Here is a 22,886-nt window from a genome sequence, read left to right on the forward strand (position 1 = left end):
TTGAAGCCTAATAATCTTATTCACTCACAAGCAACACCACAGATGATGTATTACTTTAAGAGAAACATAATTTTGCATTCCTGAACAACAATACCCACGGTTGAACATCTAGCATTTCTGTCACTAAGCCGCAAGGCTATCATACTGGAGAAATTTCGGAATGGTGATACTAAATGTTCACAGAGAAGCCAATTTTTGAAAAAAGCTGACTCACTCACCCAGGTACTACCATCCCCCCCAAAGCATATTCCTAGTTACGCCACTGGTACCCAGGATATTCCGTGACTAAGACTTTTCCGGTGCTTACATCACTTCTTTTAAGTGAGCATTTGAAATAACCGCGCAACTGCCGTCAGTGATGAATGAACAAAAATACATTAAGAGCCCGGAAAAAAATCTCCCCTCTCTTTAATGTATACGCTCTAAAAAAGAATTTTCCCAAGGAATTTTAGCAATAGTAGATTGAATCTACCCGGTCTAACTTCTTTGACGGCATTCTTCGCGAATTCAGCGCCGGGAACTTCGACTAACAAGCCGCATGATTTGTCTTCACTGAATAATTTACTGTCCCATTTCTGATATCAACACCGGACACTTTTTGTACTTTGATATAATGGTTATAAGTCATTCCTGAGTTGAAAGGAACTGCTTCACCTTTTTTGAATTTGACTACGTTATCTTTAGCATTTTGAATTTGACTTTAATGATTACGTTATGACTGAAGACGAGAGTTATTATCCGAGGGCATTCGTACTAACTCTCGTTCAGTTAAAGAATAAACACTTGCCACCAGGCAGACTCAAGGTAATAGCTACTCAAGGTCCCACTATATTTCATTTAAACCCACAGATACAAGTTGGGTCAGTTTTGATCTGCGCATTGCGTAAGCAACTTTCCCCCGGCTCAATTCGTTCTGGGGATGAGGGATTAGTCCGCGGAATGAGACCACGCATGCTGTTTTTACCATCGTGTTGACTCACCATCGACTTACATCCATACTGCAAATACGATAATCTTTTTTGGATGACCTTGGAAGCTAAAATTTTGGTACGCGAGGATTTTTAACGTTTCATTTAGGCGTTATTTTGCTGGGGCGACGGAAAACATGACCTTGGAAAATTCTAGACAATCTTCCATTAGATATAGATATTCCGGACTAACGATCATCTACTGCAGTTAAAATTAACATCTAATAAACAGCATCACTCACTATTAAAACTTATTATTCTTTATTGACATATCTATGTAATGAGCACATACTACACCCACTCCTGTGACTAAAATCGGCACGCGAACAGCAATCTTCTCTTAGAGCAGTTATCTGAAAAGTCGTATAAGTGAGGTATCACATTTCATTTGACTGGAAAAATGCGTTTCGTAACCGAGGTCGTTGTATACGTGAAAAGTTTCATTACCGAGGTTTGAAATACATGGGTTCATATGGGGTTATTCACCGCACCAAAAAAAATCTGTGTTTAAGTGAGGTCATCATATAACTGAGGGTCGTATAACCGAGGTTCTACTGTATATCAGGTTTATATGCAATTAGATACTCAACACCTATGCTAAAAGGAGTGCATCCCTCTCTTCCCAATATTAAAATGGTCTCGAATAATGCAAATTCGATTAGCACAAAGACCCCAAGGAAGGCATCCCTTGTGCTAAGCAAGGTATGGGTGTATTCTCAACTGTCCAATTTCAGATCTGAAATATTCTTTTGATAGACTAAAATATTTCAATAGACTTCTTGGTAGAAATAACCGCCATGGTGGAATTCACATGTACAAAAAAATCTCAAAGGAAGACAATTTATCCATCAAAAATAATCAAGTATTCTAAAATCATTAAAAACCAGTGATTTGAATATAAATTAGCAAATTGTAATTTTAAATAAATCAAAGTTCAATTATTCAAAACAGCTCGCTCAGTTTGACATGAAAAAGACTTGTCCCAACCAATCAACACCACAGGTTGTATTAAGGTGAAAGCTACTGGTTACTACAAAAATATATTAAAAATTCTAATTGAAGCCAAGCAACTAAAATTAAGTATTAAGTAGCTAACTAACAAGCAGAAATTAATTTCAGTTACTTTTTCTATTTGTTGAAAAAGACCATTACACCGCACATCTTGTTAATTTGGAAATCAGGACACAAACAAGCAGATTATCTTCTTTGACTTCCCATGCAATGGACATACACAGTCCTCCGAGCCACATAAGTCCCTAACACCACCCCCTATATCTTGCACCATTCTTCCACCATCACATGTGCCTCTCCTTAAGACTGATCTCTTTTCAAGCATTGGGGTTGACAGGCATGATTGAGGCAGGGATGACTTTCGATGAAATGGTTTGCGTAAGAGGGTCACAAAGCGCTGAGCATGTAATTTGTTCTTGAGTAGCTGACTCCCCTGAAATTAAGTCGGGGTACCTTTAAATTTTATGATAAGACATGAAAATAAGAATGCAATCCCAATTACCTTACAATAAACCCATAAAATCCTCATTATTCAAACCAAGAGGGAACATCAAAATAAGGTTGAAAGGTTAACACCACATACGTAAGAAATGCATAAAAAGCAATCACAGCAGCATAAACGTCAAATAAGTACTCATTATCCATGTACCACATACTTACTCTTCCACCACCCATGCATTAAAGAGTCAAGGAAACTCTTTTACAGCAATTACTTCACTAGCCGGAAAATCAATGAAACCCAAAAAAGGTGTGAATGCACAATGATCACATGTTTAAGTTTCCTAATTGATAGTAAACATAAATAAATCATACTTATAATAGAATTACTCATAAAATATGAAGCTAAAATTAATTGTACTACCTCAGATTGGAAATAAGTTTCACTATTGCATTGGATGTTAAAATTCTCAAGAATACATAATGAGAATTCTTTTCCTGGCAACAGCTTAGCAGTTATAATTAAATTACTTGGAACATATTAAAACATTAAATGCAGATTAAATGCACAATTTTTAAGCTTGCCGAAATCAGGTTAAACTTTTTTAGAGCAAAACAAGTCTCAAATATACTACACATAGTCAAAGAAGGGAGCCAAGTAAAGGTCAGAGCCAGTGATGGGACCTAAATATGTACAGTGAAACCTCGATATAACGACACCCCACGGTGCACTAATAAACACTCGCTATAGCGAATTGTCGCTTTACCGGAGGTGGAGCAAATAATAGCCAATATACCTGTTGCGAACAGATATACAGGAACAGGAGTGGTGCGGCGACAGATAAACATCTATCCGATAAACGTAAGCATAAATCCAGAAGAAAGGCGATGTTTTTTTGCATCACTAAATTTCCTTACTCAAATAACGACCAACTATTCAAACAATTTATAAGCGCCGCACTGAATAAAAATCATGCAAAGCATTGTTTTGTCATCATTATATTTATCGAACGACAGTTTACCACATAAATTTGAGACTGAGCACTCCATTAACTTCATTTCTAACAGATCGCTAGCAATTACAGAGGTTAAGGAGTCTTCATGAAAGTCTTCCGGCGGTGAAACCCTCGCTATGGCGAGAGCCAACACCGAAAGGGTCTCGTAAAAACGAATTTTTTAACACGGTTTTTATAGGGTCAATCGACGGTGCATCGGCTATCTCTCGTAATAGCGGGGGTGTCGCTATAGCCCGTACTCGCTTTAACGAGGTTCCACTGTAATAGTTTTTGCTATATAAAGGACAGAGAAAGCATCCTATTTTTATATAAAATACTTATTATCACTGATATCTTGGTAGAGCATTGAGGCCATTTTAATTAATTTATTGTCACAGGTTGGTAACCGGATGCACATCAAAGTGCTCACATATACAGAATAATTCTTTCAGTAATATTAGTGGTGAGGGTAGAAAGATAGGGTTTAATATGAGTGTTGCACCATTACATAGAAAAATCTCTCTAGGGCATTTCTCACACTCATCAAGGGAGCCAGCTGTGAGCATTTGCTACAAAATCATAGAGTAGTATGTCCAGAGATTGTAGTGTGCAGAGATACCCAGAGGTTACCCAGAATTAATTAAAGGAAAGAGTACAAGGAATGATTGTGACACACGACTTTGGTTGACTTAATGGCAATGTCTCTTGATCTCGGTCAATTAGCGGTTAGTCTGGTCTTCCAGTACAAGTTACTTCATATTAAAGAGTAGCTAAACATCATTGATACTAGCATGAGTTCAGTGTATTGCTTGATAGCTTTAACAGAGGATCATTTTTACATAGTGCTCTCAAAGAGTCTACCTAAATTTACTTCAAAAACTGAATATTACACCACGCCAGCAAGAGATAGGTGTTTTATTGATGAGATTATGGAAACACCATTTGGAGCAAGAAAGTGCGAGAATATAAAGAAGAAGAATATAGCTGATGGTGGTAGACTGGAACTGAAAATTACGAGCTTGTGCAGGCAAAAAAAATCTAACCATGAGTACTTACAGCATTTTTGTATCACTCGATATTGAAAAACTCCTCGGCTTGCAGGAAGTTGTCAGTCAGAAAAGTGTTTAGTCGGCCATGCCTCTCCTTCTCTGCCAGTATGAGAGTGTGGAACAAAGGTGGTTGTGACACACTAAATGATCTTTTTAATCCGACAGTGAAGCATTAAGTTTAAATCTGAGATTTGAGAGGCACCAGGATTTGAACCTGCAGCATTTTATTGAGATTCTAACACACTTAAACTACACTATTTTGACCACCATGGTGACTCATCTTGCTACCTCAGAATGAAGTTGTTTATTCCTTACTTAAGTTTATGGAACTAAATCATCTCAATTGCTCAAACTTTTTCATTATCCTAGTCTAAATACAGAAATGTAAAAGAAATGGATGCCAACCCTGTTATACACAGAAAAAGTTAAAAAAAAAAACAAGATAAAGATGTAAGTAAAAGCTACGCTCATCAGCAATTTTCATAAATGAAGAAAAAGACCTGTTTCACACAAATAAATGGATATATGTCCAGGAAAAAGGTAATGATAGAGACATAGCAAGAGCGGATACTATAATATCAAGATTAATTTTAACAGATATCTTGAAAACTCTAGCGTTTCCAGTAGCAGTGGCATTTCATGCAAATATTGTACTAAATTCCATTTCAAATTATCCATGACTAAATTTAAAATAAATTAATTCCAACCCAAATAAAAGTGGGAAAAGATACAGAAAATGATGATGGAAAAAGCTCTGCTCATTTGTATTTCCTTATAAATGAGAAAAAATATTAATAAATCAAGGGAGAAATCAAATAATCCATGGAATAAGTTATAGGAATAAGATTCAGTGACATATTCGGAGCTAGCATTACTACAATAAATTTTCACAGACACCTAGACAAAAGAAGAAATTTGATTCAAAGCAAAATTGTGTGGTTGATTAGTTAAAATTGTCTCTCAAAAAAAACAGTAATTACTCCTGTAAAATTTATCCAACCTATTTTTAATAAGTAACTTTGAGTGTGCTTGAAAACTGGCACAACAATATTACTAAAATAGGAAACTAAAACAGGAGGGCAGAAAAATAAGCTATAAAACACCTTTGCTATTTATAAATAATTTTCCAAGAAATGAAATTCAATATTAATTCCATGAATATGAAAGACTATACGCAACCTTTAAGCTAGGAGTTTGAGGCTCGGAGCTGTTTTCCAATATATCTGAAGTCAAACTATTCAGAGACATTGAAAGATCACAGCCTGGAGGAGCTTCTTCACACCCCAGATCGGCCAGAGGTTTTTTGATAACTTCTACGAGATGCTTCAGCTTTCTTTCAGAGCACTTTAGGTCATTCACTTCTCTCTGAAGGGATAGCAATGTAGCAGATGATGATGAACTGCAAAGTAACAAATCAGCAATACAGATCTTATAATTCATCTATCAGTTAATGTTTATCAAAATAATTTAGCCTTGTGTTAATTGTACCCTCTAAAAAATTGTTAAAACATAATTGAAAAATGTATTTAAAAAATTCAAAATACCCCAGTGCATAAGAAAAGCAAAAACAATCACGATCATCTGGTAAAGGTCAAAGAATAGAAGGTAAATAATTGTAGTAGCTACGTTCAAGCCCTGAGATACTTCTCATGGCATCTACAAAGACAAAGTCTTTCATGTCGGAAGTCAGCAGTACCACAGCCAGAGCTACGTTTTCCTGAGTTTTTGTATGGGATACTTGGAGGTTTCTAACTCCAAAACACTCTTCAAATTCTCTTTGAAATCCAATTGAAATGTGACAGATTATCTTGGAAATCCATCATGTTACAATTTATTTTTTGCAAAGCTCCAAAAAAATATTTCATTGAGAATTAAATAAACCCCTCAATCTCGAAAAAGAAATTTTCAGAAGTTCATTTAAAATATACTCATTTTATCAGGGATTATTATAAGATTTTCAAACATACTTGAATTTTAATCTGGCTATACTTCTGAGTTAAATACATATATATAGGTATTAATACATTTATCCATCAGGAACATCTATAAATCACAACTTTTTGGTACCAGTGTACCAAAAGCACAGTCCAACAGGAACACTGCTAATGTATCAACTAACATTCTCAAATCCCAAGCTAAAAAATCATAAAAAATATACTGAGGAAAATTAAATGAGCATGCAAATACATAGGAAAAAAATATAGCTACTTAAATCCCTGCACAAACATACATGAGAGCAAATATTCAGGAGGTTCTCAGAGGAAAAAAGGCACACAAAAGGCTTTTGAGTAGTGCTATGGAAAATATCTTCCCAGAAATGAGTTTGAGAAAAAGATTCAAGGGGGAGGGGATATTAAAACAGTACTCTCATCACTTTAAGGAAGTCCTAAATGATTCAAGCAAACAATGTCCATCAATAGGAAGGATAGTTTAGGTAAAAATTTAAAAAAATATAGAATACCCTTCTGATATACTTGGGTGTCTCTCATTACTCTTCTCTTCTGCACACTGAGATTGTGAGGAGCCACCGCCAGAGCAGGTGTTTCCTTGAGGTGTTGACATTTTCACATGTGTTAGAATCGACTCTTTCTCTTTTAACAATTGCTGTTGCTCCTGAAGGCTGGTCTCCAACTCAACAACTTTGTTTCTCAGCCAATCTATCGTTAAATTATCAACAGCAACAACATCTGGCTGAAGTTTACCAGAAATACCTTCTAATAATTCTTGATCAAATATGAAACTCACCGGACTGATTGGGTCTGTCCTGAAAAGTATACAGAAGATTAGAATTGCAGACAAAAAAGTAGGTAGTCTTATAAGAACACATTTTTGGCCATGCTTTAAATGAACATTAAACAGGCATTAATAATACTCTTTTATTGCATTTAGGGTAAGCTTAATGTACATTATTAGCATAATTATTGTGCATTATCCTTGTTATTTTGGGTAAATGATACATGCAAAATTAACCTTTTTTATGAATGGCCTAATAATTTTCATAATTTAAGGCAAAAATATAGGTGAACTTGTATTACAAATGGACAATTTACTGAATTATGTACCATGAAACATACATTGTACAAGATTACAAAACAATATTTCATCAGTATTATAAATCAACAACAAATCACACTTTACAGCTAATCCAGTCAATTCATTTTGCATGTTATTATGCTTATCACTGGATACAAAATAACATGCAATTTATAACACCATCAACCAAAAATTAATTCTGCGTAAATGGTTACTAGACACATGCAGATGATATTAAAACTTGCGATATGTTTTAAGAAAAAAAATTCAAGCAAGAACTAAAATGAAGATTAGGGCTAATTAGATTATTAGTGTGACTAATTTAGCTAAAAAATGGAAACAAAAATTCATATAATTAAAATAACTTTATGACTAGCTAGCTGTAGTGCTAACTTAATTAAAGTTAACTAATTTTATTATGAAATTCATTGATACAATATATAATGATGATCATAATTTCATACTATTAGCTAGATATTAATTTAACTAATGATTGATAAAGATTAATTACAATCTTAATAAATATTGGTTAAAATTTAAATCATAGTCAAAAATTAAGAACAGTATAAAATTACATGTTGCTTACAAGTTTATATACCACTGCAAGTTGAATGAGAGGTGGTGTCTGCATTAAGATTCACTGCTGTTCCTCGGCCTCGTGCCACTTTTCACTTGATAATCTTATCAGATTACTTTCTGTATTGGTTTACATTCACAGAAGCATTGATGGATTGAGTGAAACCAAATTTTCTCTTTGAAGAATGTATCAGATTACTTTCCCGTATTGGGTTACATTCCGGGGACCCCCAGTTATCGTAAGACTTAAGAGGCCTTAGTGTGTAAACTAGGTTATACTTTTTGCTGTTTCCAACTCAAAACGTCTTTATTTCAAATTGTTAGCATGAAAGATGTATTACTGGTGCAACTAGAGTTATCGGAATAGCTATCTTCTCTCGTCATCTCAATTTAAATGGAGATTCTTCTAGTGCCATAGAAGATGCAAAAAGGAGTGGAATCCGTTCTTATAAGTATGTTCGTTATCTTAATTGCTAACATAAGACACAATTAACTAATGTGGTTGCACTTTTGATACCAATGATAACAATTTAATAGTATCAGCCTGCAAGCTGTGCACAGTTTAAAATACAAGACGTTGTGCAGAGGACTGAAAAAGGCAAATCTGGCTTAAAATTTTCTTCAAGTATGAAGAGGATTACTGGATGAACGGCAACAAGGTGTGGATTCAAATGTTACAAGGCATATTTGAGGATATTACTGCATTTTGTCACAGAAGAATTGGTGTGCTGTAGAATACCGATTGCCTGCAGTTTCTATGAAGGCATTATCACCTGTGATTGCCCTTGTGACCTCAGCGCATTGCCAGCCACCGCGTTTTTACGTGTGGTTCAACTAAATCACCCCAGCTAACTACCATCGTCATTTATCGAAATATAATACACAATGATCACAAACATACATAATTACTGGTATTTCAAGACAATTCCAACATTGCATTTTATTTCGTAATACCAGAGGGCAATATGTGCTCTTTCAAGAAAAATTGCTGCATAAAACTGAAAATCTTCATCGACTTAAATTATTGCACTCCAAGGATACATAAAATCAACGAGACACACAGGAAAATTATGGAGTAGTTTAAAAATACCTAATCAACGGTCATCAATTTTGGCGTTTCTTTAATTTCAGACAGTAACCAAAGTAATCGACGAGGCATAGAGCAGAATGGATGAGAAAAACAAATATTTCAATTAGAAATGCACAGGTTGAAAATCACACAGTGATAGCCACAGTATTTGATGATAATTATTTTAAAAATTTCATCATCGCTATAGAAAAGGTTTTTAAGGTAAATTAACCCGTAAACTGTGGGAACGTTTTGTTCCTCTGGGTTGGTCAGGGAGAGTTGAGTCGCATTAGCGACCCCTGCAGTGAGGGAAAGTGCACTTGGGTTCTACCTGCGTAGCAATAAAAATTTTGGGAAACTGAAGAAGGAAGTCGAGCAATGGCCAAACGTTTAAAAACCTTTTTCTGCAGTCAGCATACAAAACTTATAAAAAGTTTCCTTTCTGCAATCAACGGGTTAAGCAAGATTTCGAAATTTACCCAACTTGCATCGTAAAGCACATGGAACACATGGGTAACCCAACGAAGACGCAACCTGCATACCACATCCATACAGCGAAGTCATTGTTTTTCCAGTCCTGACAAATTCGTTGTACAGAGGTTTTACTATATTTTCATATTTATTCCAATGCATTGCCACCGATCAAATCAATATTTCTCAAAGACTGTTCGGTAGACCTGTTCCATGAGGGGATCCACATGAGGATTTCCTTCACATGCAAGTGATATACGTTTATGAGCTGACACCAAATACACAATTCTGATCTATATCTGAGATCAACAGGTTAATCATTTGTAGAATTTCAGTAGAATGGATCATACAAGGACATTAGGTTAGTCAAAACAATCATTTGCCTTGCCAGAGTGTCAAAACTCATTCATAAGAGTTAAGTACATACAAATTAAACTGCCTGAAATGTTACACAACCAACTACATATATATCATCACTTATGGACACAATCAAAAAAATTATATTTCACTACGTACTTGTATTTGTCCAAAAACACAGTATATTCAGCTGATGGTAGGACTGCTTCAAAACCACTTTCCATCTTCCCATGAATTTCTTGAAACTTTTTTGATGAGAAGTTTGTAACTCTAAATGCTTCTAGTAATATACTCTGCCTGAATTTAAATAAAAACTGAGTATTAGGAGACAAAATTTTAAATATTTGAAGATTGTCTTTATTTAGCCACACAGAAATATTCATTTTTATGACAAAGAGATCGTGAAAAAATTAAGTGATGAATGGATAAGAGGGAGACTGAAGAGAGCATGGGATAGCAAAGAGGCAAGGGCAGGCAGGAGAAAGAATTCAACTACATTACCAAAGGTACAATAGTTACCTGAGGAGAGGGATAACAATACAAAAGCATTGAAACATAAGTTCATGTGTCTTAAATGTGTGAACATCATAGGTGAAATTCAGTTGGATTGGGGTTATTAGGGTGACAGACATCAATCCGTATGGGCCCCAAAAAGTAAAAACTACTCTAAAGGTCATGCTGCAGGTGGAAATGCCAAAGTTTTCTCTGGTAGGTGAACTGAACATGATTGATCTAAATCTGAAGTCCTGCTCTTTCCCAGCAAATCAAAGGTTTTCTGTAAGCTGATATATCACTTTGTTGCACTTGGAAGGTTCATCATTTTTAACACAATGCCACATTTAAGCTGATACAGTAAATGCATCTCTCATTTCACTCTACCGATGTCCATATATTTTCTATAACTGATTAAGTATTCATGACATAAACCTGGTGAAGTTGTACTTCACATACATCAAGAGCTTTGTTTCAAGAGAAACATGGCATACATAAGTTCCTCACCATCTGTCTATACTGGCTTCTTGAACAGTCTGTTGACAATCTAGCAGTCCAGGTAAAAGCACAGTCCTATGTTCATGTTCAAATTCTCGTACTTCAGAGAGCAATAAAACATATTCATTGTGAATTAGGTGAAGTCTCCTACAAGCTTTTTGGTACTTATCACAAACTTCATCAAGTTTTCGACCAGAGCGACCCGCTGCAAATAAAAATGAAATAGGAAAACATTTTCTCACAAATTTAAACAAACAAAGGCAAACAAAAGAATCTTAAGCAAATAAATTAATCTAAAGGAATATTACAAAAATCATAACTTGAGCAATAGCTCTTTGACTTAACTGATAGGAAGGCCATACGTAGAAGTGTTTTGTGAAATTAGCAAATTTAGTACATGACACATTTGTTGGCACCATCTTAAAAGTAAAATTCATGGGAAAAATTGCAAAACATTTCAGAATATTCACATTAGTAACTCAAGGTGATGGTATATCTCCAATCCATATTGAGAAGGTCTAGAAAAAGTGATACGAACATAGATGAAAATTTAAAGGAATTGAAATACATATCACCTAACCTTCTGGAAAGAAAGAAAAATGTTTGGAAACCTGTCTAGGAATTGCTCACAACTTAGACAGGCTTTAAAAATAATACAAATGCATGAAGATATTTCTCCCCATTGGAAATGTAGTCCGCTTTTATTTTTAACATCACACCATTTATGGGCAGTCCTGCAGACCTTTGTTGACAAAACCACTTGAATAGTGCATATTCCATTGGTGGATGTTCCCCTTGCTGTACATATTTTTAGCTTCTACATGTTCCTAGTTCGTTCACTACTACACGAAAAGTATCTTTCTTTAATATTGTGAACTTCGTAAATGACAAGATACCAAACCACCTCCAGATGTCAGTCTTTAAAGTCCACTTCTTTTGCACTCATCTATAATTTTAATGCCCAAATATTTACATTTCCAGGACATGATGCACTCCCGCAACCACATAACACTACTACACCCTTGAGACTGAGTAAACTCCACCCCTTACGCACATCCCAACTCTCCACTGCCATGTGATTGGAATCATCCACTCGATGGGATGGTAAAAGTTTTTCAATCGCTCTCTTCTTCCGAATGCTGAGGCCCCATCAGCCCTCTGCCTTGGATCGTGCTCAAAGGATCGGGTGCATTGAGTTCACCCCTCTATACAGTCTGGCCGCAGAGAATTGTTAGGGGTAGGGGGTAAGGTTACCAAGTAAGAAAGGGAAACCCCCATGTTAAATGTATATAAAATGCTTCCGTGAATAAAGGAGCTGGAATGGACAACGACTTTGACTGAACCAAAGGAACAATCCCTTGTTTTCGTGATTCGTAAAAAGGGCTTGTTTCTTAGCTCCACATGCATGTGACAACATTGTGTGACTCGGCGATGGTGTGAGGTGCATTTTGGAGGCAGTGATCAGCTGCAAACCGTGCTATTGCAGGGTCCAAGTCCCTCCTTTTGGGGTATCATTGGATCACTTTCTGTGCATCGGAGAACTCTTGCCAGCCGGACTGTAGTTAAGGGTATTTTGGATAGCGATTGCGATGATATAAATACTTTACTTAACGTACAAGATCTTCAGTTCCTTCCGAAAAAAAATAACCCTGGGCATTTTACATACCTATGATAAAAGCACTGCATAGGAATGGATTAGTGAAGAAGCATATGCTGCGTCGTAAAATTAGGAACCAAATATTTTTTTGAATAAGGAGTATTTTTTTGAAGGAGAAATTATAAATTCGGTGAAGAAGAGAGGTTTAGCAAGACAGTATAAACTCATAAATACATCTGATTTTATTAACTTAAGCACAATATTCAGTTAACTTACAATATTCAATTCACATGTAGCAATATTTCATAGTATTTCTTTCTGAATTGACTGACATTTTTAGATTTTTTTAACCCTCCGACTCCACCTGTGGTCTTTTTTGACCCCAAGGTTGATAAAACGCCTGCAATTTTTGACTCATTTGAGAGAATCTTGCTATATTACAGATATGCCTTCCCACATTTTTTGTCTTTAAATTAATACCATATTGATATTAAATTTTTCATTTATCCATGGATGGGATTATTTTTGCTGAGTGGGGTCAAATTTGACCACAGGTGGAGACTGTGTAGGCACTTAATTTTGAATTGCGTATCTAAGGAAATATAATTTATAAAAGGTGTTGAAAGGTAATCCTTATGTAGGTCTTCATGGTGGGATTAAGATTCAGATGAGAAGTTTCCGAGTTATACACCACATGTGTCTTTCTTCATATACAACAGTTTCGCCGACATTGCAGCTAGCATCTTAAGGTCACTGAAGTGTAGAGTGGAGGTATAGATTGTCTTTTATATCATTCTTTCAACGCTGGGCTCATCTCACTGGTCAATATTTCTTCGTGTTTTCCTTTTTCTCCCTATAAAACTTTTTCCGGATTTTGTTTGAGCACTGTTCAACATCTAAATCTACATGATAACCTCCTACCACCTCTAGGGCTTTAGGCAAGGGGTGAGTATTTTTTACTCAACGTGCACTATTTTCCATGAGTTGGGTAGCTGGTTCCCGTCTTCCATGCTGAAGATGTTCGTAGAACCCAGTACATATCCTTTCCTCTGTTTAGAGTAATAATTTGAATATAAAGTATCACAGATATTGTAATGTGGGCCAGTGAACATTGAGTGAAAATATTCACCGCCTCTGCCTGAGTTGTCTCAGAGGGTATCACACAGACGTATTATCTTCATATTATTCCATGCCAAAGACTTAGCATTTTCACTCATGAAATAATAACAGCATGTAATGCCTATGTCGAAAGCACTGCCTGGCCTCTTAGAGCAACGTAATCCTATGCCATCAGTGGGTGCATTGAGAGAAGGAAAGGAAAACACTCTAAGGGACAATTTGCCTCACCTGTGATTATGATTCATCACCTTTACTTTGTCACAGGATTTCCCCTTCCTCCTCATTTTCAAACTAGCCACCGCTGTCTATCACACAACACTCATGTCAAGGAAGACAGACCTTATTTTCATTATTGCTCCGTAGGTCCATAGTCCACATCCTAAGCAATTTTGTGGGGCCAGTAAAAAATTGTACCTTCAAATAGTTGAATTAAATGTGGAGTTTCATCGGCTGAGCAGAGGATATAGTGCAGATCAGGTACTGCGTGAAATTTTTGAGGACAATGACGAAGACATACCAATGGACAGTTGTGAATCGAGCAGTGATGAAGAGGATCGAATTGAAGTAGAAGATGATGTCACAGATGTGATAGTGGAAGAAGAAAATTTGTCAGAGTTTTGAGGACAGTGAAGAGAGGGATATTACACCAACAAGAATGGAAATTTGAAATTACTATCGCTCGGAAATGCCCTCAAGAGAACTTATTCAGAGAAGCGACTGGAATTCCAATGCAAGCACAGAACGAGTTGGCTTCAAAGGCCAACTGATTCAAGAGATTCATCGTGATAGACATCATGCAACACATCTGTAAGCACACGAATGAACAAGCGCATATCTTGAAAGTAAGTACAGTCGGATCCGTATTTAACGTCTTCGCATTTAACGTTTTTCCGCCTTTAGCATTTATTTTTTTGGGTCCCGATTCATTCCCTATTAGGACAATGTAAAAATTATCCATATTTAGTGTTTCCGCATTTTGCGTTTTTCCGCACTTATGGTTGTAATTATTTTTCCCGCACAAGATTTTTTTGCCCAATTCAATGTTTTTTCATGACGGTTCATACAAATGATTATACAAATCTTCGAATTTCTGCTCATCAACAAGAAGAGTCTCATGAAAATTTACCAAGAGTCGATAGAATCTACCGGGGGACGCTTCTTCAACTGCTTTCTTCCACGAACGCAGCGCTGGGACCTTCAACTCACAAGCAGGGTGATTTGTCTTCTCGTAATGTTTCGCTCCCCTTCTGATCCAAACACCAGGCACTTTTTGTACAGATCCGATCTAATGGAGCAAAGTCATCCCTAAATAACCTCAAACTACCTTAGCCTTCACTTCTTGAACTAGACTTCAATGATACGTGACGACTGATGACACGAGTTATTCTCCAAGGGCCGCTACAATGACGGTTTTCTCGTAATGTTTTCACTTGATGGCTTATGCCCCTTCCACTCTACTATCTACGGGCAGTCCATTGTTAGCCCAATATTTTTCCAGTCAGCTACTTTCTCTTTTCAAAAGAGGAGGCCCAACATCATTTGTGCAGTTCACTAAAAGATTCTTTCTATAATCCATTCCAAGGTCAGTTTCCACGGAGGAACAGCGAAAGAACCAAGGAAGTGTTTCCCCTGTCATGATCGTGAGTGAGAGCATTGTTTCCCTATGGAACAACATTATTTTACATCCTAATTTAGATATCCCGGAGCCCATTTACCGACATGTGGCTGGTTGATAACCCTGTCGATTCAAAGATATTTATCTGGTGCTAATTTATGTCAAAAGAGAATGACAATCAGAGTTTTGACGAACTGTCACGGTCCATGACTCTAAATAAATAGCGCATGCTGGAAAAGATCACTGCATAATATCGGTAAAATAGATGAGTGCGGAAAAATACGAAAATTGAGCAGGAATCCCTTGATGGTTGACTTCGACATCATAACCCTGACGAAATTGCCAAACTCCAGAGGCACTGACAATTTTTCAGATGAAATCCAGTTCTGTTGAAGATTAAACCTTTTCACTTAACAGAGTTTAGCTAATCGTTATTCAAGGTCCAACCAAATTTCATTAAAAGCTGCTGAGAAACAAGGTGAGTCGGAGTCAAGGTGGCCAGCATGCTGCGTAAGCAACTTCTACGGCTCCATTCGACCTGCATAAGGCCGAGGATATATGACAACGAATCCGGTGTTATCACCGAGTTGAATCACCATCGACTTGTACGCATACTAGAAATAAGATTCTCCTTTTTGGGATGACCTCGAAATCCAAAATGTGCACACAGGAGGCTTTTTAAAGACTAATAAATCCCTCGTTTTGCCGATGCAACAGAAAACGTTAAGTGGCAAAATTCCAGAAAACCTCCCTTTTACTAGATATTCAGTAGTTTAGAATTCGGGATCTTCTGCTGTCCCTTTATTTCACTCATCTTTATTGATGCAATGACGATTTTTTCGAGTACCTACTTACACCTTTTCTTATTATATTAGAAATGCTATAGTCACCTACATGTCACTTTTCAGAAAAAAACTTATAATCTCAGTTTAGTTACTTAAAATAATATTTTTTATTCATAAAAAGCCATTCCAATCATTACAGACCCTAAAACCTGAAAAAAATGGCAGGTCCTCATTTAGTGATTTTCCGCATTTAGTGTTTTGCAATTTGTTCCCCCTGAAAAACATTAAATGAGGATTCTACTGTATTTTTATTTATTCATTATTTTCATTTTGATTGATATTTTGCTATTATATTTTATTGATATTTTTCAAGTGATATCTAAATTATACTAAAAATATATATACATATGTTACTTTCAGCTATCTTAATGGGTGGATCTGGATATCATAGAGCTGAATTTTTTCCTTAGTCTTCTGATTATGTTTGGTGTTCAGAATGGATGAGGAAAGCCACTAACTGAGCTTTGGTCAGCAAAATATTGTTTATTAATATCATATGGCAATCAATTTCAAAGTTTGCAAGAGGTTAAAAAGGAAGACCTAGCGTGAATAGATGTTCGATAGTGTGGTATGTAAAGTTCTTCCATGTGGCGTGTTGGATGCTTATTTGTTTAAGCATTATATTGTATATTTTGGTGTAAATACGGTGTAAAAATATTTGGATTTAAAGTATGTAAGACTTACGAAAAATTCAAGCGTGCCCAAAATTTCAAATTTGGCACCTTTAGTGTTGGCTGACACGACACAGTGTCTTCTCTTTCCTTGCACTCCCAATTTGGGCATAATCTGAACAAAGTATCATATAATCCATTGTGAAGAAAATCGCTCAGCGTTTTGACTATTCTTCCTTCCTGCGCCTAGCGATTTTTTTCGATTTTAACTGAATTGCATGCCCAGCTAGATCAGGTATTCAAAATTGTAAGTTAACCCACGATTGTAATGCAGTGTTGCATTCTGCAGGATAACAGCACTTTTCTATGCTTTGCATAGGTTTATCAACAACTCAAGGTGCAGATTTTGATCAAACTTGATTAAATTGAAGTATTTGGTAATAAAAGCACAAATGCAAAATTTTTCATGCCATGAAGTCTACTGACCAGAGATATTAGCTTCCAAAGTTACTAATTCCAAGCCCAAAAATGTAATATTTTATGGTCATTCCCTATAGATTTTGCCGAGTTACTGCCCTTTCAGAGCCAATATTTCGTGTATTTTGACGTATCTACCACCGTTTAGCCACAAATTGCCTAATTTGAGTCCGCGTCCGCGAAGAATATATTCCAATGCCCAGGCAGCGTCGCAGATACAAGAGCAGCAAGCCGATCCCGTCCCCTCCCCCTCCCACGCCTCAAATACAGCAAAATTCATCCTACCTGTGCTGCTAGGAGGGCGTTCATCTTTGATAATATAGAAGATGGTAAAAGGTAAAAAAGGATGTGTAGTGAGACGACTTGTCCCTTATTTGGAGCTCGTTGGCATTAAACAAATCGATGTTACCAACTTTTAGAGAAGTGATGAAAATTTTTAGATCCGATAATGCAGGAAAGGAGACTACGGTCTATTAAGAGGCCTCTCGAGTGGCTATAAAGGCGTGCGAACTTTGGATATGCGCTTCAATTCTGGTATTGTCCGACAGCTGTGACTAAATAGATTTTGGGCGAAGGCCGCTCGCCTCTCCCATGCCCCAAATGCAACAAAATTTACACCAAGTGCATCTTTCTTCGTTAGTCTAACTAATATTTAATGTTTCAGCATTGTCTGTGGAAGAATAATCACGAAAGAATTACTCAATTATCTGGTTTCCAATCTGTATTACTTATGTCAGTGTCATTCCTCGTCTTTCGCTGCTGTCAACAAAGTTTTGGTGAATTGTGCGAAAGATCCACAGAGAAAAAATCATTCGCCTTTACCGGGATTCGAACCCGGATCCCCCGATTTCCGGTCGAGTGCTTTAGCCAGTTAAGCTACCGAGGCGTCATTCTTCCCTGTGGATATTTGCGGACACTACCGGACAAGGTGTTGCTGGACTGCAGGGCATATGATGCCACTAGCAGTCCAAGTTAAAGCTGGCTAAAGCACTCGACCGGAAATCGGGGGATCCGGGTTCAAATACCGGTCAAGGCGAATGATTTTTTCTCTGTGGATCTTTCGCACGATTGTGCATTGCGGGTGACTCCCGTAAAAGTCATCACCGCGGCTAGTCCCGGTATACTTTAAAACTTTTGGTGAATTCCTTCACGAATTTTCTCATCCGCATGCATAATAAAAGGAATATTTAACTTCAAATTTGAACGTTCATCAAAAGATTTTTGAATTTCTACAGCACTAAGTTCAGATATAACCGGAGGTAATGTGGTCTCTCTCCAATATATCATCAGCGGGTTGTCCTTTTCGTCGATATTAAAATCCAGCAACTAAAAAAATTTCGGATTGGTCACCAAAAGTATCCTTGCAACAATGCAAATTCGGTCCCTAGATTGCCCTCCCAATGTTTATGTTGCAAATCTAAGTCAACTTAGTGCAATTTGCAAAGAGACCACTGTATGGGATGAAATATGATTTGATGCTTTCCCAGCAAATGATGTGGGTAATCTCTTCTGGGGATTCAGCAAAATTTATCCCTGAGGAAAATGTAATATTTTATTGTCATTCCCTATAGATTTTGCCGAGTGACTGCCCTTTTTGAAAATACCTTTATAGCCACTCAAGAGGCCTCCTCATAGACCGTAGGCTCCTTTCCTGCGTTATTGGATCTAAAAATTTTCATCACTTCTCCAAAAGTTGGTAACATCGATTTGTTTAACGCCGACGAGAGGATGAATTTTGCTGTATTTGAGGCGTGGGAGGGGGAGGGGACGGGATCGGCTTGCTGCTCTTGTATCCGCGACACTGCATGGGCATTGGAATATATTCTTCGCGGACTCAAATTAGGCATTTTGTGGTTAACGGTGGCAGATACGACAATATACACGAAATTTTGGCCCTAAATGGGCAGTAACTCGGCTAAATCTATAGGGAATGACCATAAAATATTACATTTTTCAAATTTTGACCCTCCCCCCCTAAATTCCATTTGAGCGAGGGTCAGGGGTTCACCTAGAGGTCTCAAAATTTTCAGGCCTTATTTTTGATCAGTCCCACAACTTTTTTTCATTGGGCCAGATGGATTTGAAAAAAATCGATTTTTCCGATCCACCCTACTGAGTTGGCTGCGAGAGCACAGGGGTATGGATTGTGCATCAGCAGGAACCTTCAAACTCTGATGGATGGGGTTTGGGAGACAAGAGGGACAAAAATCATTTGCTTGGTTATTCCAATAATTTTCTTTGCTTTGGACACTTAAGGGACAAATAGAGACATTTCAAATCATACCGCAAGAGAATGAAATGAATAGTTATTCCTTCCTTAACAAAATTTCATCCCTTGAATTTCATAAGAACGCACCTTCACAGGTCATAGTATGCAGAAAGAAGACTTTTATTACTACCCCATCACAGTGAGTGTAAAAAAATGTGAATATGAACTGAAGTGATACAAGGGGTGCCTTGGCAGAAAATGGGAGTAGAGCACGGAACTGAAGAATATCTCTGGTTAGTAACCTTCTCGACACAGGAAATTTGACATTTGTGCTTAGCATTAGAATTAGTTAGGTCCAGCTGCATCATACGCACATCTGGAACAGTTTGTGACGATCATTAGTAATCGCGATTGTTACAAAGAGCTGCATGCAGCAGGATAACTACACTTTTTGATGCCTGGCTTCGGCTTTTCAACTTATGAACAAGGTCTTGGAACGTACCTTGTCCGTATGTCAAGGACTTACTGTACAGCACAATATCCTGATAACCCCAAAATCATAATTGCACAAGAATAAAACCTACCTTATGCAAGAAAATGTACTCACATTTGACGTAATGGTCTTCAAATCGCATCCTAGCAATTTTATAGGCTTCCAAAGATTTGTAATATTCTCCCTTTTTTCGGGAAACATCCTCTGATAACTGGAACATATAAGTGAAAATAAGTAACTTTAGGAATATTTAGTTTAAAATAAAATCACAGGATCAATATTTCCAAGCTGTTCATTTATCTTGAAACTAATTTTTCTAGTTGTACAATGAAAATAAAATGCAAAGCATAAGCATTAATGTACTAACAAGGGGAATACACAAGCGTTGGGTGGCCGATCAAGCCCATATTTTCCAATTCGGTAGATCATGGCTATAAATTCATTATGCCGAAGCGAGGCAACGAGTGCGGCGGTGGAAAGAAAACGTTTTCTGTTTGTTCATGGTACCGCAAATCACTTTGCTTCGCCTGTCTCAATGACAAGGACCATCCTGAAACTTGCAATTAAAGAATTAACTGGAGTGGTTAAGTAGTGTACTTGCCTTCCACATCCAAATCTCAGTAACAAATTTAAGAACATTCCAAAATTCAATCCCTACGTGTAATATGGATTACACCAGTGGTGCAGTACACCATCTGTCAGATAGGATGTTAAAACGTGGTCCCCTTAAGATGGATGGATCCCCGTAAGATGGTGGATGCACATGATATTCGTTAAGAGTAAGCTAACACTGACGCCGAGTTTCTATCCACCCTTCATCCTCTGTTCCTAATCCCAAGCTGATCCATTCCTGATTTAAATATTTAAAAAAATGGCTTCAAAAATATTTTCCATTGGGGTAACGAAGATAAGAAAACAATCTTTAAAAATTAAAACAGTAAAATTCTTGAAAAATAAATTGAAAAAAGTTCTGCAGGCAAGGATCGATCTCGATATCACTACTTTTGTAGTCGACCGCCTAAACCACCGGGCTGTTGCTGTCATGAAGGAATTGACTTTCAATACAAATTATATATCTTGGCTTCATTTTTTACAATCTTCAATTGCTTTTTCCTCAAAATTTCACAAGAGGTGCGTCATTTCACTTTGGCATATTGAATTTATAGCTATGATCTACCAAATCGGAAAATTTGAGCTCGATCGGGCACCCGAGGGTGGTGTATTCCTCTTGTAAGCCATGAGTAGAAAAGAGGCTGTTCAGTTTTTTTTATTTCAATTAGTATAGAAATAAAACTCTTTCAAACTAAAAAATTAAGACATACTCATATTATAACAAAAATATAATTATCATTTAATAGCAAATTTATTTCTACAAATATTATATTGCAAAAACATAGCTGAGATAGCAATTTAAAACTAAAATAAAAGCATAGCCAAATATCAAGGATGGGCTGGCCCATCTTCATTGCTATTAAAGCGCAGGAATCTGCAAGCCATAAGGAGAAAGCTAGTGAAAACTGGGAATAAAATTCCTCAATATAAATAATTAAGATACAATTTATAAGAACCTACATCTGGAGTATGCTCCTATACGGAAGTGAGGCATGGACAATGACCGCAGCGGAGAAAGCAAGGATAGAGGCCTTTGAAATGTGGTGCTACAGAAGAATGATGAAAATCAAATGGATCGACCGAGTTAGTAACGAGGAAGTCCTAAGAAGGGTAGGAGAGAAGAGAAGCCTCATGAAAACCTTAATAAGAAGACGGAACAACCTTATAGGCCACATCTTGAGACATGATGGCCTGATGAAGACAATCGTCGAAGGACAGGTGGAAGGCAAGAATGGAAAAGGAAGACCTCGAACAAAATATATGGAACAAGTAAAGAGAGATGTGAAAGAGAAGAAATACGTAGGAGTGAAAAGATTAGCTAATAGGAGAACTGAGTGGAGAGCTGCGTCAAACCAATCCTAGGATTGTTGACCAGTGATGATGATGATGATGATGACTATACATTTAATGAAATTCCTAATGAGTTAATTCATAGCCATAGAGGAATGTATTTACCTGGACAAACATTGATGCTATTTTGGCATAGCCATCCCGATATTCCTTGCGAGCTTTTCGCTTGTCTACCTGAAGTTTACTTAGCTGTTTTACTGCTTCTTCTTCCAATTGGTCCGCATTTTGTCTTATAAGGCGACCTAAATTCTCTATTTCTTCCATTGCTGACCGCCATGCCTGAAAATAGCCAAAAATCATTGATGAGTAGTTAGATCAAGTATTCAATAGGCTCTAAGAAAAAAATATAGACTTATTACAGAAATAGTCATGCTTATGAATAAAATACATACCAAAGTAAGATGTACAAAATTGAAAGAAACAAGGTGAATGTGGTGAGATCAAGTGCATACATATTACTAGAGAAAGTGTGGGATGAAAAAGAAATCTGATATAATGTGATAAAGCTAAGAATAAAATTGTCAACGCTCATTGCTTACCCACTCATTAAACAATTGAAAATTTTGTAAAGAAAATTCTACATTCATTTATAACTAATAATTTCAGGCTTTACTTTGTGAAACCTCTCCATATTGGAAGTGAGGAAATAAAACTTTGTAAGGTTCACTGTTATTCAATTATGGGCACGACCCCGGTTTCGTAACTTGGTTACATCGTCAGGTGACTGATCTTGCATGCATCATACATTTATGCACTAAGTACACTAGTGACAGTAAGGACATCTATCGGAAAGGAACCAGTGAACCCTTTCAACCAGTCCTTTTCCTTTCCGATAGATGTCCTCACTGTCACTTGTGTACTTTGTGTATAAATGTATGATGCATGCAAGATCAGTCACCTGACGATGTAACCAAGTTACGAAACCCGGGTCGTGCCCATAATTAAATAACAGTGAACCTTACAAAGTTTTATTTCCTCTCTTCCAATACATTCATTTAGAC

At 36.8% G+C, this 22,886-nt stretch overlaps 1 protein-coding gene across 3 annotated transcripts in view; it reads right to left on the reverse strand.

Annotated features, from left to right (window-relative positions):
• LOC124160276 (tyrosine-protein kinase Fer) overlaps positions 1 to 22,886 on the reverse strand; it is a 70,808-nt gene that overhangs the window by 35,274 nt on the left and 12,648 nt on the right. Inside the window, exons 3-9 of one of the 3 annotated variants that reach the window (XM_046536112.1) lie at positions 21,991 to 22,164; positions 20,038 to 20,134; positions 10,967 to 11,162; positions 10,127 to 10,264; positions 6,923 to 7,225; positions 5,641 to 5,860; positions 2,251 to 2,412 (exon numbers count right to left, since the gene is read on the reverse strand). In XM_046536112.1, the coding sequence (XP_046392068.1) occupies positions 2,251 to 2,412; positions 5,641 to 5,860; positions 6,923 to 7,225; positions 10,127 to 10,264; positions 10,967 to 11,162; positions 20,038 to 20,134; positions 21,991 to 22,164 (1,290 nt within the window). Of the gene's footprint in view, positions 1 to 2,199; positions 2,413 to 5,640; positions 5,861 to 6,922; positions 7,226 to 10,126; positions 10,265 to 10,966; positions 11,163 to 20,037; positions 20,135 to 21,990; positions 22,165 to 22,886 lie in introns of all 3 variants that reach the window. The other 2 variants (XM_046536104.1, XM_046536120.1) reach the window with 2 other exon arrangements.

This window comes from Ischnura elegans, chromosome 1, assembly GCF_921293095.1.
Source record: "Ischnura elegans chromosome 1, ioIscEleg1.1, whole genome shotgun sequence".
NCBI classification, from domain to species: domain Eukaryota; kingdom Metazoa; phylum Arthropoda; class Insecta; order Odonata; family Coenagrionidae; genus Ischnura; species Ischnura elegans.